Source organism: Aspergillus novofumigatus (assembly GCF_002847465.1).
Source record: "Aspergillus novofumigatus IBT 16806 chromosome Unknown P174scaffold_13, whole genome shotgun sequence".
In the NCBI taxonomy this organism is placed as follows: Eukaryota; Fungi; Ascomycota; class Eurotiomycetes; order Eurotiales; family Aspergillaceae; genus Aspergillus; species Aspergillus novofumigatus.
The window spans coordinates 60,550-88,108 of record NW_020194286.1 but is presented as its reverse complement, the minus strand read 5'-3'; the positions used below and the strand labels follow the sequence as shown (position 1 = coordinate 88,108).

Genomic DNA, 27,559 nt, shown 5'->3' with positions numbered 1-27,559 from the left:
AGGCGAGAGAATAATTTATACAGAGACGCCCAATAAAACTAAGACTTCTCCCCAATAACCTCCAGACCCCCCATCCATTTCCGCAGCACCTCCGGAATCACAACAACCTTCCGTTTCTCATCCCATCCATTCTCCAAGATCGCGGCCAGCACACGCGGAACGGCCATCGCTGTCCCATTGACAGTGTGTGGGAAGCGAGATTCCTTCGCCGACCCTCCGCGCACACGCGTACCCAGCCGTCGACTCTGGTAATCCGTGCAGATCGAGGCGGAGGTGACTTCTCCCCAGCCGGACTCGAGATCAGCCGAGGAGCTGCCGCTGCCGCTGCCAGACGCGGGGGGCGCAGCCGCGACGGGAAGAGAGCCTCGATGTCGCGTTTGCGGCTGGCGCTGGCGCCGAGGTCTGTGGTGGGCATTTCCAGGACGCGGCAGGGGAGGTTCAGGGCGGTGAGGATCTCGGTCTGGATGTCGAGGAGCTCGGCGAAGAGGTCGTTGGAGGAGGAGCTGGTTGCGGGGAGGGTGTCAGCCCAGCCGAAGAGTTCTACCTTGGTGAATTCGTGCACGCGGTACAAGCCCTTGGTGTCGACGCCGCGGGAGCCTGCCTCGGCGCGGTAGCAGCGGCTGGCGCCGACGAGTTTGAGGGGGAGGGAGGAGGCGTCGAGGTCGCGACCGGCGTACATGGCTGCCAGAGGGATCTCGGCTGTTCCGGTCAGAGAGCGCTGGGGCTTACTCTTGTCCTTGTCGCTCTGCTCGATGGCCCAGATCTGCTGCTCGTTGTGCTGGTCGCGGGGCTGGAAGCCGCACGCTTCAGCGATGTAGGAGTAGACGATCGACGGCGGGGACACGACCTTCCAGCCGCGGTTGCGGGCCACGCTAAGGGCGTACTGAACCAGCGCTTGTTCCAGCAGCGCTCCTTCGTTTATCAAGAAGTACCAGCCCCAGCCTGTGGTGGTCGCAGAGCTTGTAAAATCGATTAGTTCGAGCGCGGTGCCGATAGCGACATGAGACCGCGACGGATCTGGACGGCTGACCCATTCTGGCGGAGATTGAGGGTCGAAATTGATGTACGTGACGAGCTTTGGGTCGTCTCCAACGGGGGTATCGGGGGAGGAAAGGTTCGGCAGGGATAGGGCGAGCCGTTGGATTTCTTCGGTGCAGGTTGTTCTCCGGGTATTCATTGCATGCGATTCATCCTTCAATCGTTGTGCCTCTGACCGAAGAGACGCCAATTCTTCCTCAATGGCACTTGATGCGCCATCTTGCCGAGCGGATGCCGCAAGATTCGCTATGGTCTTCTCCAATTGCTTAATGCGGGACCGCGGCGTTTTGAGATCTTGATCAAGACGCCTCGCTTCTTCCGAGAGTTCTTGAATTTTATAGGGATAGTCAGCGTGTGCCGGGTAATTTCGATGCACGCTGTTTTTCGAGTAGAGCTCTGCGTTCTGGCGGATATGTTTGATGTCGGGGGTGGGTTTCGGAGCGGTTGCGGGGCGCAGCAATTCCGAGTTTCGAGCAGACGCGGTGAAGTTGCGTCGGGTGAGTCTGCTCGTCAATCTGCAATTGAGGCAGATGTATGGTGATTTAATCGACGGCATGGCTGGCCGAGGTTGTGAAGTTATAAACGCGCGGGAGATATGGGCCGATGGTGGAAAAAGATAAGAGCTGAGCTGGAGCTGTCGCCGCCTTTCCTAATTCGGTAATCCGCATTCTAGCACTTTTATGCTCTTGATGCCAACGTTTCTAATACATATATGGTGAATTCCGTCATGTATTTTCTCTGTATTTCCGTTAGATACAGATTAAATATGTCGATGCTAGAAATATATCGCGCACAATCCCTCCATTCACATCCAGGTCCGGCAATGCGCAAGCATCGATCGAGCCACGTCTTGTTCCCTATGTGTAGTCATTATGACCTCCTAGCATATTATCGAAAAGGAAAATTGCTCTAGAAGCCGAGTTTGTGCTTCTTGATTCTGGCACCAACTCCTGCGACAATTAACACCGCTGCGACAAGAACACCCCAAAGCGGAATGTGCAGGACATTCACATTATACGTCGTCTGCGTCGCCGCTGCCACCGTTGCCAGTTCCAGGACAAGCACCCAGTATCCAAAATGGCGGTGGTACTTGTACAGTCTCTTTCCCGCATCAGCACTGCCAAGGATCGTGACAGGGAAGAAATACTGAACAACCCCCAGCAGTGCTTGAATGATGATGCAGATGTAGGTGATGAGTCCAAAGATAGCATGCGGCGATGTCAGCCGCGGATGATCGCCCTTGTTAATCTCGATGATGGTGAATGCGGTGACGAAAGCAGCCAGGCTGATTGCTTGCAGCGAATAGTGGATTCGAGTGCCCAGGAGCTTCTGCTGCGGCGTTGCGGTTGGCTGTAGGATGAGAGCGGCTTGTACTTGGAGAAGTATAGCGGAGGAGTTGAGCAGCTAGAGACATTAGGCATCTTTCATAGTATCATCTATACTCTATGATATGGGTCGACGACTCGACGTACCGGATGAGCAGAAAAGAAGATCAAAGCATGGGAGAAGATGCCAGCCCAGACGAGGGCTGCAAGCTAGGAAACCGCGTCAATTACAGAGACACCAGAAAGCAGCCATGCTAGCTTGAATAACCAATCTGCTGCAAGGGTCACCTTACAAGCAATATGCCGCACTGAGCGACAGCGGCAGTTCCTACAGCCGATGAGTTAGTATCAAGTCAGACAACCTCACATTCAGCAGCGCATACCTTTGATTAAATTGCGGTAAATGGGGTCGCTATCGCTTTGCGTTACTGCACCTGGTCCACCCAATAATGGCTCATCTTCTCTGGCCTCAATGGTCTGAGGATGTTCTTGAGGGACTCCTGTGGCAGAGGCCATGAGTATGATATTACTGCAGAGGTCGGTTAGCGTCTCCCAGAAGGTCTTCGAGGTATGGAATTATTTGTTATTGAAGAAAGATAAGAGATTCAGCCGGTAGTCTGATGGTTAGATACTTGCAGCTTATTATAATAGGCTGGGCGAGTCTATGACGAATTCAAGGGGCCGATTGCCAATGCATGCGGAGAAGAGCAACGACGAGGAAAATCGAAGAACCTGGAAGTTTTCTACACGCCACTACGCACACCAGCCGATTCTACAGGACAAGAAATTCAAGATCGATGATTTTATATCAGATTCGACATAAATTCGACATTATACTCCCAAACAAAATCACAAGCGACCCAGAACTGAACCATAAAATCAAAACCGAAGCCAAAATCATCAACCTCATCGTCTTCGATCTGCTGCACAGTTAGCTGAACACAAGTTCAACCTCACAATTAGAAAACAGGAAAAGATGTCCTAGAAGACGTTTAATAGACAAGATTAGCATTAGTCTCAAGCATCCTCGCGATCACAATCATCCTGGAGTTGGGTTTTGCAACCATACCAATGTTCGTTGGCAAGTCGGCACGACTCATGGTCGCACTCATGGCTGCAGAATCTTTCACGGAGATGGTCGTTCAGCTCGTCCTCATCACTGTCGCTATCATCCATGTCAGTGTTACTGTCACTGTCATCAGCGTCTCCACCGGGGCTCGGGGGCAATGAGAATCCGTCAGTCTGCAGCTGAGGGCTAGTAAACGTCTTGAGTGTTGGGGATAGACCAGCCTGGAGGTTCTGGGATTCCTCCTGTCCCAAGACTGCAAGCTGCTCTTCGATGTCATCCATCACTTTGCTCATGATACCGGCCTCTTCAGGATGCGCGGTCAGTAGGTCCGTCTGTTCCTGGAGGGCGGCCAGGAGGGCGTCGCGTTCGTCGGATGGGTCTTGGTAAGTAGACATCTTGATATTCTGAGATAAGAACGGGGTCGAATTATATCAGTAAAAGATATTTGAAGACGAATGGATATCACTGATGAGAATCAGGATGATGATGGTAATGAAGCCATTGCAAGTGCAAGTCAAAAGGCCATTATATAGACCAACGAGGACAAACATTTCGTCTTCATCTGGGACAGATAGCATCTGTCTCATTCGATGCGTTGATGCAATTCGAGACAGAGTGTCTCAAAATTTGTGCACAATGGAACAGTTGAGAATGCCATTGTTGTCTTGCAAAATGCATTGTCTACTTATAGTTGTCTTACAACATTCAGACCCATTTTGGAACAAACAACGCGAGATTGAGCGCATCATTGAGTAGATCCAAATGAGAAGGCAATGTAGCTAGAGAAATTGAGAAGACATCAGTGTTCTTGAAACCACAATCCGACACTGTTATGCCCAAGGCATCCGTATCACGGCAGTCTCCTCCCCAGAACCTGGTCGGCCAACGACAAGTTCCGCGCTGACATTGTCTTTCTCCAGATTCATAATGATATTGAAAATGGTCTTAGATCGCACAGCAGGACCCCGGCTAGGATCCTCTGAGCAGCAGATAGCCTGCGGCGCATTAAAAGTATCCGAAAAGATCTTGTCTCGTAGGAGACCCGGGGTGATCTGAGACCCGGAGATTCCGCCACTGATCAGCTCACGAAGGAGCTGACGGACTCGATGCAACCGAATCGGAGAGCCGGAGAGCCATGGGGGCTCAATTACGTTCCGATTCTCGATGAAGTGGTTAGTGTGAGTGATAGTTCCCAGCACATCTTCCTTGAGATACACATCTCCCAATGGCGAGAGTTCAAGTCCCAATGCGGTTGTGTTGTCTGCAACTAGGATATGCACACTGCAAGCTATACCTCCTAGCTCAGAGACCCTTTCGACCGCAGTCTGGGCAGATGGGCTCTCAAGACAGAGGCGGAGCGCCACATGGATGGGGATTTTTGAACTGATGCATGGTTTCGCCCGAATGGCGTTGAGGCAAACGCCTACACCTGCGCTGTTGAATCCGATCTTTCCAACAATACCGGCCTGTTTTAATATCAGTGTTAGACTATATTGTCAAATGTAAACTGCGAGGGTAGATCAACCTCGGTAACCATAAAGACTTTCGGTTTGCCGGGCTGTTCGACTGACATGATGGCGATATTCTTCCCCGCAGCGGGAGCCCAGTCCCAGTTCTGAGCCAGGACTCGTCCATTGGCATGTTTCTTCCAGGATAGACTTGTGCAGCCATCGGAAAAACTGCCCATGGCAATCTCACTGCGACAGTTTAACGCCACAATGTCGAGAAGATCCAACCCCGCTCCCTCTGCTATACCCTGCATCTCTGCGTAGATGTCGGGCAGTTTCTGCTCTAGTGATTCACGGAACTCCTCGGCGAGATTTCTGACAGCGTCCCAGGTCATCTTGGAGGCCTCCAGGAACATGGACTCGTAGACTTTGATTTGGTCCTGGATCTGCTGTGATAGGATTCGGCCATGTTCAAGTCCGATCTATCGGTGACCAAAGTCAGCTCATACTTTTGCAGAAGCAAAATAAGTAGATGTAACGAAAACAAGTGTGGGAAAAAGTTACTTCTCTTGGAGAACCCTTCAGCTCCAATCTGGGCGGTTCTTTAATCCGAAGCTGCATTGTGAGGGACGGCACGTAGATGGCTGTATGAGTATACCACGAGAGCTTCAACGCCTGGTATCAGCAGTCTCATGATGGAAAAAGATGGAAACTCCAAGATTTATAAGATTCGGAGTAGTTGTCCCCTCACTTGGTCGGCTGTTCTCCGAGACCCCTGTCATATGCTGATTCGGGTCGTGTTCGGAGATAGTTGGTCGTCTATGTATACTTACCTGACAGCGTTATAGCTTCATCATTATTCTTGAACTTGCAAAGAGTTCTGACACCTGAGTGACTAATATCTGTTCCTGAATTTCTGGGAACTCTACCTCTCTCCCACCTTATGTCATCCATGATAGTCACGCTATGTCTAGTATACTCCAAAACAGGCGAATATGGCCCCCATCCATCACTATAATTCACTGTCATCGCACACAACTACAAACAACGTCATGCCCTATCCAAGCCCTACAGCATTCACTATCTCATGTTTGTTGATATCCTGTGTGCACCTCGCGTCCAACCTCGCGTCTATATCACCCTACAACACCTCCCTCCTGCCTCCTCCTGCCTCCTCCTAACAACCACTGCATACAAACCTGAATAATCAACACCATGCCTGCAGAAATTCTTTAACACTTCTCTACCAGCTCCATCTCCTCACCTCAGCCTGCCCTTGCAACCCTCCAGACCTCATCTCTTTTCAATCAAACCCCATAAAGCAATAATCCAAAATGGCCAACGCAGAGCAAGAACGCCAGAAGATCCTAACCACCCTCTCGCACATCTTCTGGTCCAACACCGACATCTCCACCGGCATCACCCACAAACCCTACGGCGTGGACTGGATCAACCTCGAAAGAAACATGTACCGCCTCTGCGTCCTCCAAGGCAAGGTCTGTGACGGCGACAAGGTCCCTGAGGATCCATGGGAGATGTTCCTGCGTGAGTTTGCGCCGCTCACGAAACGTCCCGCTGGTCAGCGACAGCCTTCAACTGCGTACTTTCCCAGCTCAATTTTGCGGTCTTCGGTGGGGAATGTGAATGCGAATGCAAACGCCAGTGCCAGTGCGGCGCAGGGCGGCCAGCATCATGTGCGTTTCGAGGTGCCTTTGCTGCCTCGCTCGGATGAGAATCGGCGGAGCTTAGGCCGGATCCCGCGTTACTTGAACTGAGGGCAGGCAGGCTGGGGCTTGGGTTTGTCATTCTGAGGGACTTGTGAGATTGTGAGCTCAGCACCTTCTTAAGATGTTGGATGAATACTGACGCTGTTGCAAGCGTTTTGTCGAATTGCGATCAACTTGATCTGCTGGCGTTGTCTGGAATAGCGGGATGGCTGGCTGGCTTGGTACGGATATGCACTGGACAAATACCGGCGTTGTGCGTTTGGAATGGCATGGTCATGGCAATGTTGGTTCTGTACAATAGTCGCTTGCCTTGTGAGACGTAAATGCATCCATTCTATGACTGTATGTATCCTGAGTTCTGTCTTCCAATGTCCGTCATACATCGTTCAATTCTACTTAGTGTGCAAAGGTCTATTCCTCCATTGGCATGCGGAAACGCTTAAGAGTCCTTGATCAAATGCTCGAACAGCTTGTCAAGGTAATAAGCAGACTGCTTAGGGTACCGAGTCTTCTCTGGTGAATCAAAGTCGATAAAGGTACACCCGAACCGATCGGTATAGCCCGCAGCCCATTCTGTACCACTATTAGCATTGCAATTTCACACGAGACAGAAAGCTTACCCCAGTTATCAGTGAATGTCCAGGCAAAATAGGAGCGGATATCAATCCCGTCCTCCTTGACCGCACGAGCTAGTGCCCACCCAACATATCCCTCGAAGAACCTGATGCGGAACTGATCGTTGAGAACACCGGGTGTAGGTGCCGTCTCGCCCTTGGCTGTCGTCCCGTTCTCTGTCACATAGATGGGCATCTGATACCGAGACCAGATCCAATTCAGAAGCTTTCGGAAGCCCCAGGGAGCAGCCCGCAGCCACTCCGTGTCGCTCTCTTCGCCTCGAGGAACACCCTGTATGTTGAAATCATGGATCTCCACATTCCCCTTGTGGTCGTTGATATCCGCAGGTGTGGTCTTGTGCTTGACAAAGAACGATGTATACGTGTTCATGCCGTAGAACTCGGAACTCCCAAGCACCAGCTTCGACTCCTCCGGCGTGAACTTGGGCAGACGGTCACCCAGCTGCGCCCTCATCGAGGCCGGATAGTCACCCGTCTTGTAGAGTGGGTCTGCGAACCAGGCAATTTCGAACTCGCGCGCACGCTCGGCGGCTTCTTGATCCAGCGGGTCGGCTTCATCCCATGGCTCGGACCAGTTCCCGTGAAGCGTGATGCCGATGGTCCCCTGCTGATGGGGCTGAAACTCCTGCTTGTAGAGATGGGATACATGTCCGTGGGCGACCAGCTCCGTGTGCGCAACGATGAATGGCTCGGTGGACGAGTCGCCCTCCTCGTTGCGGTCACGGAATGAAGAGCGACCCGGTGCGTGGACGCCCGCTGCATATCCAGCCAGCGTATAGACACCGGGCTCATTGAATGTGATCCAGTGCTTGACGCGATCGCCGAGTCTCTCAAAGCAAACACGAGCGTAATTGACAAAGTCTGGCACGAACTTCTTCTGGTTCAGCATGCCGCCGTAGCGATCCTCCAGGGCTTGCGGTGTGTCCCAGTGGAAGAGGGTGACAAACGGTGTGATGCCATTACGGAGCAGCTCGTCAACGAGATTCGAATAGTATTCAATCCCTTTTTCGTTGACGGGGTCGTCGCATCCTCCAAGAGGAATGATTCGGGACCAAGAGAGGGAAAAGCGATATGCATTGACCCCATACGACTTCATAAGCGCCACATCCTCCTTGTACAGGTCGTACGAGCGCACCGCGTCGTCAGCAGTGCTTCCGTCCTTTACCTTACCGGGTGTGTGCGCAAAAGTATCCCAGATTGATTGGCCTTTACCGTCTTTATTCCAAGCTCCTTCAACCTGGGCCGCCGCGGTGGCGTAACCATGGAAGAAGTCGCTCCTCAAGACCCCTTTGAGATCTTGAACGGATTGCAGGTCCATGTCTCGCCGCTCCAGACCTTTTGGTGGTATGTTTCTAGATAGTTTAAGCCAGTATAGACTCAGGTCAGAAGAACTCGTAAATGAAAGGCTTAATTCAGAGGCGATTGAATACCAGACTCCGTCCTCGGTTCTCGTGACAATTTGGAAGGTTTATTCGATTAAGTTGGCTGAACGTTATGAAGATATCCGGCTAAATTGAAACATTAGCTCCTCCACGGGCTGATGTACTTCACCATTCTGTCTCGTTATTGCTGGATAAATCCATCTGGGCATCGACCAAGTGGGGTCTCCAAAGAGGGGGAATAAACGATGTATCATACATCAGATCACTCATTGAAACCTTACAAGTCAGTCGAAGGGAGGACGATGTATCTGATTCCCCGACCAGATCTAAACGACGCTACGCTGTCTTATGGTGATGAAGGATTGGGGAGGGGACAGATCACGGGCGTTGGCGCTCCATCCCACCTGAGAAGCCATCCTGGCCCCTGAGAATGTCTGTGAAGGCAGGCGAGGAGGATGTGCCAGCTGTCAGTGCCTAGGTTTCTGATTGTATGTCGTTACTACGATTAAAGAGACAGTCGAGCTTCTTCATAGCTATATAGCCACACGCACTGTGCGAAAGTCAAGGCTGAATACTATGAAATCCTCTGCCTTGGATCTCGATCCGAGGTCCATTGTTAGGAAAGTAAAGGACTGTTTTAAGGCCAAATTCCGAGTAGACATCCACGGCATCCTTTATCTGACCATTTTCCCAGCCGAAATCTAACTTGAACCCTCCACGAGCGCAGACGTTCCGAAGAGACCCAGAACTCCAGGCTCTCGGGCAAGCGGGAAGGAGCCTAATGATTCCCTCCTCATGGGATTGAAGGAGCATCTCCAGGATACCTGCGCCGGCGCCAAAGTTACCGTCGATCTGGAACGGTGGGTGAGTGTCCAATAAGTTGGGCAGGGTTGATTGCGCCAGTAAGAGATCAACGTGCTTCGCACACTCCTCAGATGCCAGTAATCGTGCATGCAGATTGATTAACCATGCGCGACTCCAGCCGGTATGACCGCCTCCATGGGCCTCACGTCTGTGCAGCGTGACCGAGCAGGCGTCGGCTATTTTGGGCGTTGTTTCCGGGCTGACGGTACCTCCAGGATGCAAGGCCCACAGGTGGGAGACATGCCGATGCCCGGGCTCTACTTCCGCATAGTCCGAAGCCCATTCTTGCAATTGCCCGAAAGATCCGATGCGCAGGGGTGGAAGTCGATGCAGGGCGTCTAATGCTGCGGACGCAAGCTTAGCCTCTATCTCTAACTCTTCGACACTTTTCAGGTAAGCGCTCAGAACGGCATTCACAATTTGAATGTCGATGGTGGAGCCTTCGCACAGGACACCGCGCCCTCCATTTTTATCATAGAACGTGTTTTCGGGCGACAGTGACGGATTCGTGACCAAATACTCTCCAGATGCATCTTCAACCAAGAAATCAAGAAGAAATTGCACACATCCTTGCAAGATTGGAAACATTCTCTGGAGGAATTCCTTGTCGCAGGTGAAACGGAAATGATCCCAGATATGGACACAGAGCCAAGCACCTCCTAGAGGCCAAAGAGTTGCTGGCATCCATGTGTCTACAGGAGAAGTATCAGCCCAAATATCGGTGCAGTGATGAGCCACCCAGCCACGGCAGCCGTACATCTTCTGTGCTGTCTCCTCTCCTGATTTCGCAACTCGCTCTAGTAGAGAGAATAGCGGCATCTCGCAATCGGAAAGATTGCAGACATTTGCCGGCCAGTAGTTCATTTGCAGATTAATATTTATCGTGTATTTACATCCCCAGGCTGGATGGAAAGACGGGTTCCATATGCCCTGTAGCGTCGCTGGTAAAGCTTTGTCCTCATTCCGACTGCACGATATCAAGAGGTAGCGACAGTAATTATGGTAGACTGCTATCAGACCAGGGTCACGCGAGTTCTTGATTCTCTTGTCAGTTGGCATGTCACAGTTGTCGGGACTCAGGTGCAATTCCATGCGACCATAGAGTGATCGGTAGTCGTTCACATGTCGCTCCCAGATCTCGTCAGTAGAGTGCAGCAAAGCAGTTTCCAAATCAGAAGAAGCCTCCTTGTCTATGTCATCGCAACGGTAAGTGGTTTGCGCTGAGATTAGCACCAGCGCATCTTGAGCATTGACCAGCAGTTTGTTCCCGATTTGAGTGACAGAATCTTGATCATCCGCTGTGCGAACTTTGACCATGCAACAAGCTCTGTTGCTCTTGTGTCCACCGGGGGTGATATGCATGGTAATTGTCCGGCATTCTGCCGTGACATCGTCAAGATATTCATTTGTTTCGTATTCCAGCTCACTCATTCGAGTGAGCCGCAAGGCAAACTCCGTTTTCTGAGATGCCTGGACTCGAATGGCAATGACACCGTCGGGGTTGCTGGCGATGACGTCCCGTCGAACCTTTACGGCTTTGTGCTCATATTCCACACGACTGGTAGCACGCTCAATATCCAACGACCGTCGATAGTTTTGCGTATATTCAGGGGCATGGCCAAAGTCCAGAAACAGAGTCCCCAAGGGTTCGTAGTGCCGTTGACTAATGGGATGAGAGAAGAAGGCCAGACGAACCAGCTTCTCCGCCTCTGCGTGGTTTCCCTCTCGGATCAGAGACCGGAGACGTGGGAGATACTCAAATGCATCACGAGGAACACGATTCTGGGGACCTCCATACCAAACCGAGTCCTCATTGAGCTGTAGCATCTCCGTATCAGTTCGCCCATAGACCATGGCGCCCAGACGGCCATTGCCAACTGGCAACGCTTCCTCCCAGTTGCTAGCAGGCTGCTGGTACCAGAGTTCCGACATCATGGCGTGTAATATCCAACCGAACGGCCAGTCATCTTGTTTAATCAAAGAGTGTTGACCTTGATCGTGGCCGTGGATCTATCCCGGTGACAGACCCATGTCGGTTGCGTCGGGCCGCGAACCGTGTCTGTTTGGTGGAAAGATCAGATAACCATGGCTAGAACACTAGGACAACAAGCTATCGACGCTAAAGGTTTTAGCGAAATGCGGAGAATTGTCCGTTGGAGAAGGAAACGAATAAGAAGACATTATCCTAACCCAAACAGGTGTGAATCCGAGCGGGGAACTGTCAATGTCAACAAAGCAGGATTGAGAATTTGAGAGAAAAGGATGCCCAGGTTCCCAAGTCCCAAGAGACGATGCAACAGGAACCGGTCATGTGCCTCCAGCCCTCCACCATCCGACCAAGTCCCTCGTCTTGTTATCGACGGTCTTTGCTGTCTTCCATACGAGTTCAGCGCCTAGATTTCGAATATCTGCTCCGGGAAGATATACACCGTACACAAGATGGCCATGGTCTGCTTCAAACCCCCCAAGACCGTGTTCTACGGTTTCTACCCCAGGTTAGAATTCCCCCGGATCATGAATGACAGCCGAAGCCCTTGTTTCTAGCTAAAATGAGCTAAAAAATGCCTTTTTAGCTTCGAGGAGTACAGCACTAGCCATCTAGACTGCTAGAGACGCGAGCGGATTCGTCTCGTGTTGTCCATTAGCTCTCCATCGAGGTTAAGGGAGGCACCTCAATGGCGGAAAATTACCAGCCACAATCAGCAAACGATCATGGCCAACCTCGCAAACAGGTCATGATTGGCATTCTAGGAATCTAGCGACGGGCCTATCTTAGCCATGATATTGGCACTCTGCGGCTAAATACACGAGCTTTATCCATGGACTGTCTACTGGTGCCATTCAAACCACTATTCTTTCGACCATACCAACTCCGTGTCGAAAGAGGAGCAAGGGCCTAATAGGGTGGGGGTTCGACTTGTGTTTGTCGCACAAGCAGCGTCCGACCGACATGATCGGCGACAATCTCATATAGTGGTGTGACCCCAGTAGGCCAGTCAAGGAGGCCGTATCCTCATCAGTGCCTTATTCTTCTTCTCTTTGCTGTTTTAGTCATCCATCTCAAGGGAGTTTCGTTTGTCTCACAAGGCCTTTGGTCCAGTGAGTGCTTGAGCCCTTCATAATGCGTAACCCGATCGATGTCACGGCCACACATGAGAGCGAACTGGAGGTGAAGAAGGATGAAGCACATATTGAAGAAGTCGTGCTTGCCAACCTGACCGAGGAGGATGTCTTTAGGATCTCCCAGGAAGCACTAGATCTTCGGTCTTGGACTGGTTTCCGCTTATTCTTGATCATCTTCGTCCAAGGATGCAACCAAGCTGGCTATGGTATTGACTGGGCCGTTATCAGTGGCATCAATGCCTTGCCAGCATGGCATACCTATTTTGGATTTGGAACTAGCGGAGGCACATACGGCTTGCTCAACGCCTTGATGAATATTGGCATCGTCTGTGGGGCCCCGTTCCTGTCGTTGGCGGACATAATCGGTCGACGGGGGATCAACTTTCTCGGCAACTTCATTGTGATCGTGGGCGCGGTCCTCCAGGGCTGCGCTGTGAACCTCTCAATGTTCATGGCGGCCCGGTTCCTCCTGGGATTCGGGTCTGCACTCCTGTCCAGCTCTCAATACGTGGGCGAGGTCGCCCCGACCCACCTCCGTGGCTTAATCGTCGGCATTTTTGGTGCATGTTTCCAGATAGGCAGTCTGGCTATGAACGGGGCCATGATCGGACTAACCAAGATAGAAGGGAACTGGAGCTGGCGACTCCCACTCCTTCTGGAAGCCGTCTTTCCCGCGATAGTCTGTGCTACCATCTACCTCCTCACCCCCGAATCGCCCCGTTACTACATCATGCGCGGGAGGAGAGACGCTGCCAAGCAAATGGTTGCAAGGTACCACACGACCAGCGGCGATATCAATGAGCCCATTGTTGAGATCGTCGTATCGCAGATTGAGGCGTCTCTTGAGCATGACCGGACAGGCTTCAATCAGTTCTGGGACTACCGGGTCTTTTTCACAAAGATGGCCCGCTTCCGACTCCTTGTTCTCTTCCTCTACTCCATCTTCCAGCAGTGGAATGGCGGAGGTATCATTACGTACTACGTAAGTCACCCCTATGGCCTCTGGACTGGCCGCGAGGTCTTGGCTTCTCAACTGACATTGTGCCACTGCAGATGGTCCCCGCTCTGGAAACAATCGGAATCAAGAATTCGAAGCAGCAACTTGGTATCCAGCTCGGCACCACAGCCGTCTACTTCGTGTTTACCGGTGTAGGGGCGCTCATCATAGACAAGTTCCGAAGGCGGACGTTGATCTTCACGGGCCTCGCAACCATGATCCTCTTCCAGTTTGCCGCCACAATTACCTCCTGGCAGTTTGATGTCACGGGAAACAAGGCAGCCGCTGCGTTGACTATCCTTTGGATCTACCTCTACCAGACCTTCTCCGCTATGCTGATTGCCACCATGCACAACCTGTACCCCGTTGAGATCCTGTCTCTGCCGCTCCGTGCCAAGGGAATGGGTCTCTACGGGCTGATCCAGGGCGGCGCGGGTGCCGTCCAAACATACGGTATCAGTGTTGGAATCCAGAAGCTCGGTTACAAGATTTGGGTGGTCTATATCGTCTACAACAGTATCCAACTCGTTCTGTCGTACTTCGTCTTCCCAGAGACATCTAGGCTGTCTCTCGAAGAAATCGACGCCGTGTTCGAGACGCCGGGCATGGCGCCCGTCAAGATGTCTTTGGACATCCAGAAGGCGAAGAAGGAGAGGGCAGCGGCCACTCGGGATGAGGAGGTGCGACACTAAACATCATTATGCGATATATATGTTACGTCTGTATCTACCTCGATCCGTGCATTTGGTTTCTACGAGTCTCATGATATGATGATCGGCTATATAACCAGCTTTGTGCCAGTAAACTACGTACTTCCCTGTTCAAGGCAATCCTCAAATCCAACATTGACCGCCTCGACAAGGATAGGTATACCCCTTGTGCTATAAATAACACCACATACTCACCTGGAAGCAAACATCATCCACGGCCGCTGCCACACCGACGTACATCCAAGATAACTCTGCATCTACCGACATATTCCAATACCGACTCAACAAGGGCAACAGCGCCACCGCAGTAGACCATGTCATATATTCTTTAGAAGCTTGAACCTGGAGATTCGATTGCACAGCATACGCAAGGAGCCCGTTGCCGGGTGTAGCACTTCGGGTGAGTATGTATTGCGTCTGACAGTTGAAGATGTAGATATTGCGGTGTAAGTAAACCGTAATGACTCGTTTTTCGACTTGCTGGGCGTTGTTAGTGTGCCTGGTTAAACTCAGTCAGTCTTTGTCAGGTTTCCCCTAAAGTGAAACGAGTGCGGCAGTTCTACTGTAAAATGCCACTGCCAATATTCCCGAATTCGGATCCGACGTGGAGGCACGTTGAATATCCCCTATTGAAGAGGGCGTCTAAAGAGTATCACTTGTCCATACGACCATGACTCGAATGTGACACAACAACGCATCTAACGGCTGCCTGCAGACCAAGTCCGGAACGGGGTGTTAAGCAACGCTCAACGGGAAGCTAAACGGGCTCGAGAGCGAATCAAACGTCCCTGATGGCGGGGTAAAGGAATGTTCTGGGTCGATATCCCTGTGCGTTTGTCTCGCGAAGCCATGATCATGATCGATTGAGTTTCCGTCTACGCCTAATAACACGGCCACCTGCGGTTAAGTTCGCCCTATTTTCTCCTTTCTGAGAGCACTTAGACCGTCAGGGGTCGAGAAGAGAACTTCCATTGTTGTTCTTGGAAGATAGCCCCGGTCTGTGTGTAACAATCGGATCGCATGGCTAACAACCGAGTCGGCTGGCTTTATTCGGCGGACCAATGCTAGTAAGTGTTTGCAGCTCACCACATATGCAAGCAACAGTCATCGAAGTAGCTATGAAATGTTATATTTGCCGTCACCATTGCAGATGTGGTCCGTTCCTCAGCACTGCGAGCTTCTTCACCGACTCAATACTCTGTCTCAGAGAGAAGACGACAGAAGACTGCAATTTGACCAGCGCAATTCTGCAGACCGCCCCTGGTTGCGCCGGTGGTATCCTCAAGGTGTCACAGTCCGATCAAATGAGGAACAAACGCCTTCCTGATGGAGCGGTGGGATTGGACTTCCACGATAATCACAGGATGACGGGACAAACGAAGTGGGTACTTCCTTTGGCAGAGACAAAGGGAGTTTCAAGGCATGGAACCTTTCCATCTTTTCTCCGGTGTTCTGTTGCGCCGCGTTATTGGCAAATGTGCGTTCTGTGGCATCCTTAGTATCACCTTGAAAGACATGCCTGAACGACTGCGGTTCTATAAAGGTCGTCTGTATCCGCCAAAACATAGAAGGGATTATTAGATCCCTTCAATAATAAAAGGTTGGCACTCTCGCAGGGCAGCAGTGAGGTCAGAGAAATCGCCACCTCCCATCCCAAGCAAGCTTCTTCTCAACTCACTATCTTTCTCATCCCTACCTCACTAGTGCGCTTCGCACAGTAGCCTGCATCGAATAGACTGGTCGATCTCAAAACATTACAAGCCTTACAAGCACCCGATATACGCCTCGCAGATCCCGCCGAGAGCATTTGAACGTGCCTGACAATCGCAAGTGTCCATAATGCCGTCCAAAGGCAGTCATTCCAACTCTCTGCCCGAAGCACGAGGCCTCAAGTACGACGAGTCGGATATGGCACTGTTCCACGCCAAATTGTCCTACCATTCCACCATCGAGGAACGCATGGCTTCGAAAGACGCCAACCTGGCATCTATATCTGAGCATCAGGCCCGGATTCTCAAGCGCTGGGAGATGCTCAAGCAGGTGGAGAAGGAGATGGCGGACAAAGGGAAATGCCTGTCGCCGGCGGAAAAGAAGCAGTTGGCACAATATGAATGGCGATACAAGCGACTTGAGGAACTGGCGACCAAGACAACAGGAGGTTGAGGTGTCCGGAGGTTGATATGGGCCGAGGGTCGTCCCTGCTGTCAAAATGGCATGCATCAAGCATTATCACAGGGAGTTATGGGAGCGTGACCATGCATTACCGGCGTTCATCTTAGAATTGGAGCATTGCGCATAGCTCGTTTGGTGTCCTACCTGTTCAGCTTAGAAAGATAATATGACTCTTCATTGGCAATGATCTCTCCCACGTGTTTCCAATCGCTCGGAAGAGTCGGGCAACCGTGAAGGCTTGAAAGATCTGTGGCAAAGGCGTTATCCCAAGCTCTACAGCAAATTATCCAAGTCCATGCGTAGACGTCGTACATGTGCCATTGTAGCAGCTCCCACTTCTGCAACAGTAACATGTGCAGCGCAGTTGCACTCTCAAGTCACATCGGCGCGCGAGGGAGCCTCAACTCAAGCTATTGGAAAGTGTCACCGCCGGAAGCACAAAGCTCCTCAACGCTTTCTGTGAAACTCGGCCATCACATCTGTGGCATTTTTCCCGAACGTGCAGCAAAAGTCTTGGAATTTTTGAGCGCTGTCGCCATGCTCCGGGTTCTTCGAAATGCCAGCAAAATGGTGACTCATGGCGTCTTCCCATGTTAGCCACCAGACCAGTTATGCAATCCATGAAGTGACGATCCAGTTCCTGCGGAATGCTGCGATGATCGGAGACCTCCGAAGGGTACAATTCCGGGGCAGTGGGGCACGAACCAGTATAACTCGATTGGGGATGAGCGGGAACGTTGGGAATAGCGACAGAAGTGCAGGTGATTGCGATTTGGTAACGGGAAATGGCGCCGTAAGGCGGCTTAGTGGATGGAATAGGACAGCAGAGACTCAAGTGAGGTGATTTGGGTGTCTGAGGAGAATGAGACTAGAGAACTGCGAGACAGAAGAAGGAGAAAGAAGAAGATCACTCGATGAGATCGAGTAATGATTACCTGAGGCAAACACGGTGTATAGGTGGCCTGCGGGGCTTATCGCCAGTTATCGGGCAACTTCTTTTTCCCCCTCATCCTCTGCCACACTTATTTAAAGGGCGTCTCCAGCTGCGATAAGAAGACAATGATCAAACCAGACTGGAGTTACAAGGACAACTGAATTGCAAAGTTCAATTGCGCACTCAATTCCTCTACTTCAATCCAGCAACACCATCGAGAACCTCAACCCAGCTATCCTACCACCACCACTACTATGACGTCCGATAAGGTCACCTATGTCCCCGCGGAGGAGATCGACAAGGTCTTCGCGCACACCACGAACCTGGCTTCGTCGGGTCTCAATACTAAAATCCTCGCCTGCTCCGATGAGTTCTTCGCCGCAGCCTCGAACCTGCTCACCCCGACTCCTCCCATCAACCGTCCTGGTGTCTTCGTGCACACCGGCGCCTGGTACGATGGCTGGGAAACTCGCCGGCACAACCCTGACCCCTATGACTGGGTCGTGATCAAGCTGGGTGTCGCCAGCGGCGCCATCCAGGGCGTCGAAGTGGACACAGGTTTCTTCCATGGCAACTATGGCGAGAAGGCCGAGCTTCAGGGGACCTACGCACCCGCCGACAGCGGCATCACAGACGAGCAGATCGCCGACCCCAGCTTCAACGGCTGGACCACCATTCTACCCCGTCAGCCTTGCGGACCATCGCAGCGTCGCGCCTGGAAACTCAGCGACTACGACCCCGCCAATCCCAAGCCCTACACCCACGTCCGCCTGCTGATGTACCCCGATGGCGGATTCGCCCGTCTCCGTCTCTACGGCCACGCGATCCCTCCCCCGGCCCCACGAACGCCGACTCCGCAGAAGCCCCCACCGAGGAACTCTCCTCCGCGCTGCTGGGCGGTCTGGCCTTGTCAGCATCCAACCAGCACTACACGCCCATCTCTAACCTGATACTTCCTGGCCGGGGCAAGGACATGGGCGATGGCTGGGAGACCGCGCGGTCGCGCATCCCAGGCTACACCGACTGGGCCATCTTCCAGCTGGGTCTCCCCGGTTCGGTTGCCAAGATCGTCGTCGACACCAAGGACTTCCGCGGTAACTTCCCGCGCGCCGTGCGGGTGCACGGTCTACTCGAGGGCACCCTGGCGGCCGGCGAGGTGCCTGCGCACGATCATCAGGGCTGGATCCCCCTGCTCAGCGCCGACAAGTTCTGCAAGGCGGATACCGAGCATGTGTACGAGGGTGCTGAACTCGCTGCTGGTGGCGAGGACACCCGCACCTTCACACACGTCAAGTTGACCCTGATCCCCGACGGTGGTGTCAAGCGGTTCCGTATCTTCGGTCGTAGAGCCAACCGCCCCTAAGCTGTAATCGCATCGACTCCATGCTGATCGATCCTGCTTTGTGGGGTGGAAACGGTCCACAGTTTTGTCTAAATATCTTGCCTTCATTGTACATAGTCTTGAATAAAAAAAATCTTCACAGGCAAGCCTTCCAATAGGAGTAATACTTCCTTACGCTCTATTATATCCTGGTACAAAAGCATGGAACGAGAAACCGGAAATTGGAACAACCCTGCCTGAATGAGAACTGAAGACCTAAAAACAATAACACCTATTGACAGCCGTGTATCCGTTTTCAGAATTGCAATTCAAACCTCGGGGAATATTGAGCGCCAACGCGAAGAAACAAAGGCACCCCGAACATGAAATTGAAGAAAAGAAAAGGGTGATGATGCAGCAATTGAGAATGGCTCAGTCTCGGGTGACAGGACTCTTTTCGGACACAGGAGCCATAGGCATCACAAAATACTGCATCGAAGAGGAAGGCGGAAGAATGCAAGCAAGAATGGTGGCCAGATAATTCTAACAGTCGCTCGCGTGGCAGGCAATTTCACCCTTAACGCAAATATCGTGAGTCGTAGCGTTCGTGATCATCACATGGAATAGATAAAATAAAAAAATAAGGGTAAAAAGTAGGAATGCAGCCATGGTGCTCTTCAGGTACAGGTAGGCAAGCGCTGGTCTAACGAATCGAAACCCCCATGAAACACGGTCAAGCACATTGCAGATTATAGTCATACCGGGAACCGAAAAAAAAGGGGCATTTCACCCAGACATACCAAGATTCACTCGAAAGAAACTGGTACGATGGAACCTGAACGAGATGGACTGGGTCACGCCCGACTGGACCTGCCGGGTATCTTCTCGTCCTCGGGGTCACTGCAATCACCGGCTCAGAACCGGATGACGACGTACTACTTGGAGTGCCGACTTCGGAGCTGATGCTCCCTCTAGCACGCATTGCCAGGCGAGTCTTGGTGTACGTTGGCGCAGGCGCAAGATAGTTGTCAAGCATCTCACTAAGAACCGTAGAGCGGACCGGCTTAGGTAAGTAATTGTTCATTCCGGCCTCAATGCACTTCTCGCGATCCCCCTCGATGGCACTGGCAGTCATGGCAATCACGAGAACCTCGTTCACGTCGGGATCTGGGTCCTTGCGGATTTCACGAGTCGCATTGTAGCCATCCAGAGTAGGCATCTGCACGTCCATCAGCACCACGTGGAACGGATTGCCCTCCTGAGAGCGTGCCCGCAGAGCTTCAACTGCCTGGCGTCCATCGCTGTACGCTTCGCATTGCAAGTTAAGACCGGTAACAAATTTCACGGCGATCTTCTGGTTGATGGGATTGTCTTCAGCAATACAAACACGGATCTGATCGCGAGGGATCATGGTTAAATCACGCGCCATCGGTCGACGTGCCACCTGATTCTCCCCAACGGCAGAGCCGTTTGACCATGGCGCTTTCGTCACAGAATCCTTGGCTTTGTTGAATGACAGGTGGAAGGTCACTGTGGTGCCAACACCAGGAGTCGAATCCAGCCAGATCGCTCCGCCGAGGACATCCTCAATAATGGCCTTGCATATGCTAAGTCCCAGTCCACTACCACCGTACGACCTTGCCGTGGAACTGTCGGCCTGCGAAAAGGGCTTGAAAAGACGCGACTTTTGCTCCTCAGGAATACCAATTCCAGTATCAGACACCGCACACTCCAGGCGCACACGATTCTTGCCCTCCCGTGAGACCTTGGCTCGGACGGTAATGGATCCCTTTGGCGTGAACTTATAGCTGTTGCTCAAGAGATTCATGAAGATTTGGTGTAAACGGACAGGATCCCCCAGAACCACGAGATCTGGTGGAACTTTGTCCAGGTCTTCGATAGTCACGAGGCCGCGGTCCCGGTGCGTGTAGCGCAAAGCGCGCACGACTTCGGAAATGGTCTCTTTGACGTTGAGAGGAACAGTCGATATCTTCATTTTTCCTGCCTCCAACTTCGAGAAGTCTAAGATGTCGTTGATGAGCGTAAGGAGTGTATCAGCACAGACTCGTATAGACTCGACGTATTCATCCTGTTCCTTGTTCAAGTTTGTTCCCTTGAGGAGTTCCGACAAACCAATAACACCGTTCATTGGCGTCCGGAGATCATGGGAGATGTTGGCTAGGAAGATGGACTTGGCTCTGGCGGCATCCTCCTTCAGTTTCACGTTGTGCTTGGCTTCTGCTTCTGCCACCTTGGCTTTATGCTCCGCCTCACGAGCCTGCGCGAGGGCACGCTTCTGTGCTTCAATCATAGCTGCATTTGTGGCGCTAACTCTGCGGACTTCACGGAAGAGCAGAGCATTGGCCAAGGAGATGCCAATCTGGTTGCAGAGCAGATGAAGCACTACAACATTGCGTTGAGTGAAAGAGTTCGGCTTGCCTTCAATATGAATGACGCCCAGGAGGTGGTCTGCCTGCATAATAGGCAGTGCAATGACAGACCTTCCCATGGGATGTTTGTTCTGATAGGCCTCGCTGGCGTTGGAAAATCGATCGTCCTCGAGGAAATTGTGGACAAGAACCTCTTCTTTCGTGCGAATCACATAGTGACAGATCTGCTGTGCCATTTTATCGTCGAACTCCGACAGGGGAAGACCATCGACGAAGGACCTCTGTCCCTTCTCCAGGTCACCAGTTGCGGCGACTGCGAAGCCGTTATCGTCAAAATCCGTTGCAATCACAGCAAAATCGGATCCGTTGCAAGATTCCAACACGATCTCGATCATCTTGGTGAGCAGTTTATCAATCTGAAGTTCAGAGGACATCACTTGGCTCGACTCGAGGATGCTAGACAAATCGATGATATCTAGCGAGACATTAGTACATAATAACTTCTGGCTGAAGTGGCCTAGTGGTCTTACCCAGCCCAACACTAGAGATATCGAGCGAACGCTCCCCCGCAGTGACTCCATTCTGCTCAATCCAACGATGTTTTCTATCGTCCCTCTCCACGTCTTGAGAGATATTCATGTCTTCTTGGGCTGTGTTCCGCTCGATACCAAGAAGCGAGTCAACGGTCTGAACACCGACGTCAGCACATCTGGAGGATGTTGCTGTTTTCAAAAGCCACTCGTGTTTCTCTGTCAGTTGTGATGCTTTCCCAACAGCGCTGATCGCGGCCCACGCGGCTATCGCGTCCTGCATCACAGAACGCGCTGCTCTTTTGGCGCCGCGCCTGATTAGAAATTCACCTGCAGAAAGAATTGACGTCAGAATCCATTGGAGATAGTAGCAAAGTCAGACAGAGATGGAACCCAAAAACCAGCAATACGTGCACTCACCATGTAGTTCAAGAGCCAAGGCCTCCTCCATTGGCCAGCCGTGAATTTGGCAGTGATCAATCGCAGCCTAATTTTCAAGTCAACTTTCACCTCATCCTCCTGATCGGTCATTCCTCTGCAAACTCACCTCGAAAGCTTGAATGGCGGATGTATGGTCATTTCGGACTTCGGAGATCAGGGCTTCAAGAATCAATGACCACATGCCGTAATTGGCATCGCAGGCGCTTCGGGCAAAATCAACCTCCGCCTTATACTTCAACACCGTCTTCAGGTTGTCACCGTCCATATATCCACCCGCGGGGAAATCGTTGTGGAGTGTCAGTAAAGATAGAGCTAAGTAAAAGTAGACCACATATCCAACGCGAGCAGACCAGAGCCTAGGAATTGTGTCCATCATCGACATTCCCGTCTCTATCACCTTCGTGTGATGTCCATATAGGAAAAGGGGTATCATAGCTAAGCCCCAGTAGATGTCCCGAGGACGATCAGCGTTACTGGCATTCGTGTTTAAGAAGGCAATGTACTCGTCAGTACTATGGTGCTCGTCATCCATGATAGTGTTGGGGTTACGATAGAATGTCTTTCCCTGAAGAGCGCGAGAGGCTTGTCTGTAGTTATCTCGTCAGCCCGTGTTGCACTCATACTAGTCACATGCACAAAAGACTTACCGGACAGCTAAAAGACTGGCGCCTCCCCGCGTGTCCTTGGACCAATCCGGAATATCGTCAGGACTTTCGGTGCAGAACTGTTCAACTTGACCCATGTCGTGTCCCAGCCACAGTCTGGTCATCGCCATCGATGACAGACTGATCAGTGTGATGTAAGGGTCGCCCATCGTGAAGGAGGCTTCAACAGACGTCTCGAGCACTGGAAGTGTGGACGGCATTGGGACTCGCAAGTGGCTGATGTAGAGATTGTGGACGATTGTGCCCCTACGCTGAGTCCATGGCTCCGGACAACAGTCCAAGAGGGTCAATGCACACTCATTGAGTTTGGCGGCAAACTCGAGGTCTCTGAAACGACTGAAGGAAATCATCGAGAGATGGGAACAGCCAATCGAAATTTGCACGAACCCGCCCTTGAAGAGATGGAGGTTCATCATCTCGATTGCCATCCGGTAGAATGTCAACGCATCATCCCAATAGGTCACAGCCATTGCCTCAGCCATGACAGCCCCGATGGTGATCATGTTAATATCCTTACTCTTAGGTCTGCGAACAATGACTTCCAGATCGGCGTTCTCAAGGTATGCCTTCAGATTGCCGTACGCAGCATCGCAAGCTTCGTAAGTAGTAGGCTCCCGAAGGTGGACGCCCAGTTCCTCCAGGCACGTGAGAAGCGAGTTCATAGACTTGTAATGATTGCCCATCTGAGCATATATCTTGGCTTTCACAATCCAAGCCCTTGCTTTGCAGACGGCACTCTTGCCATGGGCAAAAACCTCGTCGAGAAGTCGCAGAGCCTCAGTATGATGGCCCTGAGACCAGAGCATCTCCGCCGTGGCGATATGTAGGCGTAATGTCTCGTCGTAGTAGACATCTGTATTGTTGTCGTCCCAGGGGTTATCCTGAAGCAAAGCAACACAGTGGCGGAAGTACCATAGCGCAGTTGGCCTAGCACCGGATTGAGAAGCAGTCTGTGCGGCATCCCATAAGAGCTTTCTGTAGTCGACTCTTTGAACGACGCGAGACCTGACGATCCGGGAAGCAAGGCCAATGTGCCGAGCGATCGCATAGCGACTGCGACTATCGTGGTAGTATTTCATCATCGCCTGCGATATAATGAAATGCATTTTGTCGACGTTACGACCCTCGGTCAACGAGGTCGCCGCTTGTGCAAGTCGATCATTGGCAAATCTGGTCATTGTTAGCAACTATCGGTGGGCTCGCGGAAGAACAGTTCGAAGAAAAGGAAAGGAAGAAAGAAGAGCAAATAGAACGATAGAATGGAATAGCCCACCTAAACTCGTCGTCGGTCTTTCCTGGGACAATCAAGTTCGCTTGGACAAGATATTGAAGTCCAACTACTATATCTGCCTCAGACTGTCGGATCATACTGGCACTTTGTGGGCATGTCAAGTCGACAGCCTCATCATCCTCGCTGGAATACAGGAACTCGCTGGTAAGCAGTTTCTGAACAAGGGAAAACGGAAAGGGACTTCCCAACAGAGCTCCCCATACCATGATGGACCGGGCAGCTACTGGGATTTCCTGGAGGCGTTTTGCGATGAATCCAAGGCCAAGCCCCTCGCCGTACCTTGGAGCGACAAATTCAGTGAAGATTCGATCCAGATCAAACTCCCACCTTGAGTTCTTCCAGGAATACCATATACAATTTTTGCTGTAGCAGGTCTCAAGCATCAATCTGACGTAGAAAGGATTGCCTAAACTCTTTTCCTGGATGACAGCAGCAAGGGGAGTCAACCCTGGATTTGGATCCTGGTGCATCGTAGCCGCTACATATTGCATGATCTCATTCTCCCCAAGAGAGCTGAGCTCTATTCTGGTCACATTGGGGTTCTCGGACTCGAAGAGTGATTTAATAGCCTCGGATTCCAGCTCAGCCTTCCGACTTGTGACGATCAGCACACAGGGAATCTTGGCCCGGAGTATATTCAGGATCAACTCAAGGGTCTCGTCGTCTGCGTAGTGCAAATCATCCACACAAACACATATCATTTTGAACTGAGATAGAGTCCTGAGGATCTCTAGGAACGTCTCCATCAACCGCATGTTTTTTGACGCGGCGTTCGACAGGAAGAACTCCACGGAGCTTTGCCCATGATCAAGACGAGGCATGGCGAGGCGCTTCGAGGGCTCGGGGCCTCTGGTAGAAACATCCCTGAAAATGTGCTGAGCTACTGAGAGCTTCGGTGAGATTTCCACTTCTTTGCCTCCCGCGGACATGAGCTGTTCTGGAAGCTCCAAGACCCTGTGGAGAGTGGCCCACATTGGTCTTAAGGCCATGCGAATGCTATTGTGGTAGTCCGTTGTCACATCACGCTCAGAGAAAATCTGACGCAGGAGAGACGCCAGAATTTTGGCAAAAGGCTCGAAAGGAATTCGTCTAGCGCGGTCCAGGCGAGCGATTCCGATATAGCCAAGCTTACGTATTGCCGGCTGGACGCGATTCAAAAGGTCTGTCTTTCCAATGCCAGCAGGACCACTGATCGTGATTACCTCACATTTCCCGTTCTTTCGAAGCTTGTTTGCGGCCTTCTGTCTGCCGCTTGGGGCAAGGGGATCCGTATAGGTCTGTGCGTTCGCAACCGACGGAGAGTGGCTGTCACGCTCTGTGCTATCCACGGAAGCACGAGGTTCGACAGGACTTTTGGCCTTGTTGGAGGCATATCCGGGTCTAGTGGTTGAAAGGGACGACTCTGTGCTGTGCAAAGATTCATGTGTTGAGACACGCCCAAAGTTGTATTGGGTTCCGTTTGAGCTGGTCCTCGGCGCCAAGTGAAATGAGCCAGAGTCGCTTGAGCCCGACGCAATCTCGAAGCTGTCAACACGGCCGTCCGACACCGAAGAGTTGGACCCCACTCCACTGGAGCTCTGAGCAGCAGCCCGGGCATGCGCAGACTGTTGCTTTCTGTAAACCCTCTCCACCACACCAATTACTTTGTCATATTCCTCCCGTCGACCAAACATCCCGGTCGGAAGCGTGAAGAAAGACGACACGTCGCGCTGAGCAATCTGGAAGTCTTTCAGCGCTTCGCTATCGCCGTCGCCAAGAAGCTGCGAAATCTGTGTCAGATCCCTCTTCACCGATGATATGGTGTGGTAGCGCTCATTGACGGCCTTCTGAGTCATTTTCTGGATAACAGCCGATATCGCGTCAGGAATATCCATCCTCTTTGTTGAGACGGGTGATAGTTTCTTTCCGAAGACGTTCTGCACAACCTCGACCGGATCAGCTCCCGTGAAGGCTGGTTTCCCTATCAACATGGTCCAGAATAGCACACCAAGCGCATATATATCTGTGCGACTGTCCGGTTCAGTAGGCATCCTCCCTGTCTGCTCGGGTGCAACGAATTGCAGCTTGTTCTTGACGCCGAGTTCTCGAGAGAGCGAGGACCAGCCGTCGCTGAGTATATTTTCAAAGGATCTTGCGCCGTTCCCCGTGCTAAGAAGCTTTACTGACCCAGTCTCCCGGTTGAAGTGAAAAGCATCACCTCTGATTTCGCCATGCACCGTCTTGAGGCCATAGTGCAGTAGCTCCAGGCAATCACATGCGCCGATTGCAAAGTCGAGAAATACAGGAAGAGAAACCTGCTCGTCCGGAGTCGGTATGTTATCACTCTTGACGCCAGCTGCAAACCACGCAGGTCCAAATGCGACTAGCTCACGCAAAAAGTTCGGGCCTGGCGATTCGAATATGGCAACCAACAGCGGTCCTATATCACCTGGATCTGGTGGCAGCCGGATGAGATCAATCGGTCGAATAGTGTGATTGCAGTCTGGATCCGACGTCTGCACGATGGATCTCAACATGTGAAACTCCCGCTCGAGTCTCACGACATGAGACGAGACTCGAGCCACTACTGGCGCCCATACTGGTTCGTGATCTGTGCGAGACAATGACAGTTCGCTACTCGATTCGCTCAGGCTACTCCTCCAGTGATGGCGGAAAAACGGACGGGACTCGGCGCGCGGGGAGTTACGGGCTAGGCTAGATGGCCCTGAGGAGGTTGCGGCGGGGGTTGAGACGTCGGATTCTGCACAATGACGAAGACCGAGGACATGCCAATGGTTGTAAGTTGAATGGAATGGCTCAACGGATTGATCCCAGATATAACCGGGGAGCTGCGCAAGCCTCTCGAACAGTCGTGCTGGTGGGAGGGGTAGGTCTTCCCCGAGAATGTGGTTATCCTCCTCCATCTCAGCCAACTATCCAAGAATATCTTTTTGACTGAAAATTTCTTCTTTATCAGACAAAGGCCATATGTATTCGTCCAGACGGCGGATGCTGATGTCGGCTCAGAGAAGACGCTGCGTTTGAAGAGGCATAGGGACGGAAACGGCTTGTCGACTTGATCGAGGCTAATGAACGTCGGGCAGGATCATCGATATCAATCGTGCGCTTCGCTTCGACGATCGGCGGTGTAGGCTAGGTGATGGATATGCGTCGAAACAGACGTCACGATGCCGCTATTATCGTTCCCCTGGAACCATATGAGCGTTCAAGACGGGGCCATGAGTCTAACATTTGATTATCAGGTGAAACTTTGGTTGGGGTCTGACGGCCTGAGGCTAACAACTTCCCGAATCAGCAGCTTTTTAGTCAGCCGTAGTGGGGCATCACGAGACTTGGGCTCATGCTCAGTGCATGACTCCTACCTCTCTTAGATTATCAAGGAACAAAGCATCTCAATCAACATTTAACACTGAAAAACCAGATAGATCGCATTCTGGATGATGCTTAGGTACATCACCCGGACATGTGACTAGACTACTGTCAGTCAACAGCCACTC

General features: G+C 51.8%; 5 protein-coding genes across 5 annotated transcripts; 3 read left to right on the top strand and 2 right to left on the bottom strand.

The window, feature by feature from the left end:
- Positions 1-38: 38 nt before the first annotated feature.
- On the bottom strand, positions 39-11,420 carry P174DRAFT_465031 (uncharacterized protein; the record flags this gene model as incomplete). The annotated part of the gene is made up of 5 exons (XM_024830490.1): positions 39-312; positions 354-1,553; positions 4,895-4,898; positions 7,228-8,577; positions 9,308-11,420. The coding sequence occupies 5 exons, from the start codon at positions 11,418-11,420 to the stop codon at positions 39-41; spliced, it is 4,941 nt and encodes a 1,646-aa protein (XP_024677110.1).
- Positions 11,421-12,609: 1,189 nt separating this feature from the next.
- On the top strand, positions 12,610-14,300 carry P174DRAFT_425863 (putative MFS sugar transporter protein; the record flags this gene model as incomplete). The annotated part of the gene is made up of 2 exons (XM_024825327.1): positions 12,610-13,593; positions 13,665-14,300. The coding sequence occupies 2 exons, from the start codon at positions 12,610-12,612 to the stop codon at positions 14,298-14,300; spliced, it is 1,620 nt and encodes a 539-aa protein (XP_024677109.1).
- A 1,857-nt stretch (positions 14,301-16,157) lies between these two features.
- P174DRAFT_516444 (uncharacterized protein) lies at positions 16,158-17,359 on the top strand (the record flags this gene model as incomplete). Its single annotated transcript, XM_024832336.1, has 3 exons — positions 16,158-16,476; positions 16,855-16,910; positions 16,934-17,359. The coding sequence occupies 3 exons, from the start codon at positions 16,158-16,160 to the stop codon at positions 17,117-17,119; spliced, it is 561 nt and encodes a 186-aa protein (XP_024677108.1). The 3' UTR covers positions 17,120-17,359.
- A 157-nt stretch (positions 17,360-17,516) lies between these two features.
- Positions 17,517-18,878, top strand: P174DRAFT_446354 (allantoicase). The gene is made up of 2 exons (XM_024828561.1): positions 17,517-18,231; positions 18,285-18,878. The coding sequence occupies exons 1-2, from the start codon at positions 17,679-17,681 to the stop codon at positions 18,785-18,787; spliced, it is 1,056 nt and encodes a 351-aa protein (XP_024677107.1). The 5' UTR covers positions 17,517-17,678; the 3' UTR covers positions 18,788-18,878.
- Positions 18,879-19,478: 600 nt separating this feature from the next.
- On the bottom strand, positions 19,479-26,965 carry P174DRAFT_425860 (putative sensor histidine kinase/response regulator; the record flags this gene model as incomplete). Its single annotated transcript, XM_024825326.1, has 6 exons — positions 19,479-21,610; positions 21,666-21,995; positions 22,086-22,152; positions 22,213-22,693; positions 22,754-23,941; positions 24,045-26,965. The coding sequence occupies 6 exons, from the start codon at positions 26,963-26,965 to the stop codon at positions 19,479-19,481; spliced, it is 7,119 nt and encodes a 2,372-aa protein (XP_024677106.1).
- Positions 26,966-27,559: the final 594 nt, after the last annotated feature.

Bases quoted from the DNA above. Each gene is read 5' to 3' on its own strand.
- P174DRAFT_446354 (XM_024828561.1), top strand. From the start codon at position 17,679: ATGACGTCCGATAAGGTCACCTATGTCCCCGCGGAGGAGATCGACAAG. The intron at 18,232-18,284 runs GTCTCTACGGCC...CCGACTCCGCAG, and splicing joins TGGCGGATTCGCCCGTCTCC to AAGCCCCCACCGAGGAACTC.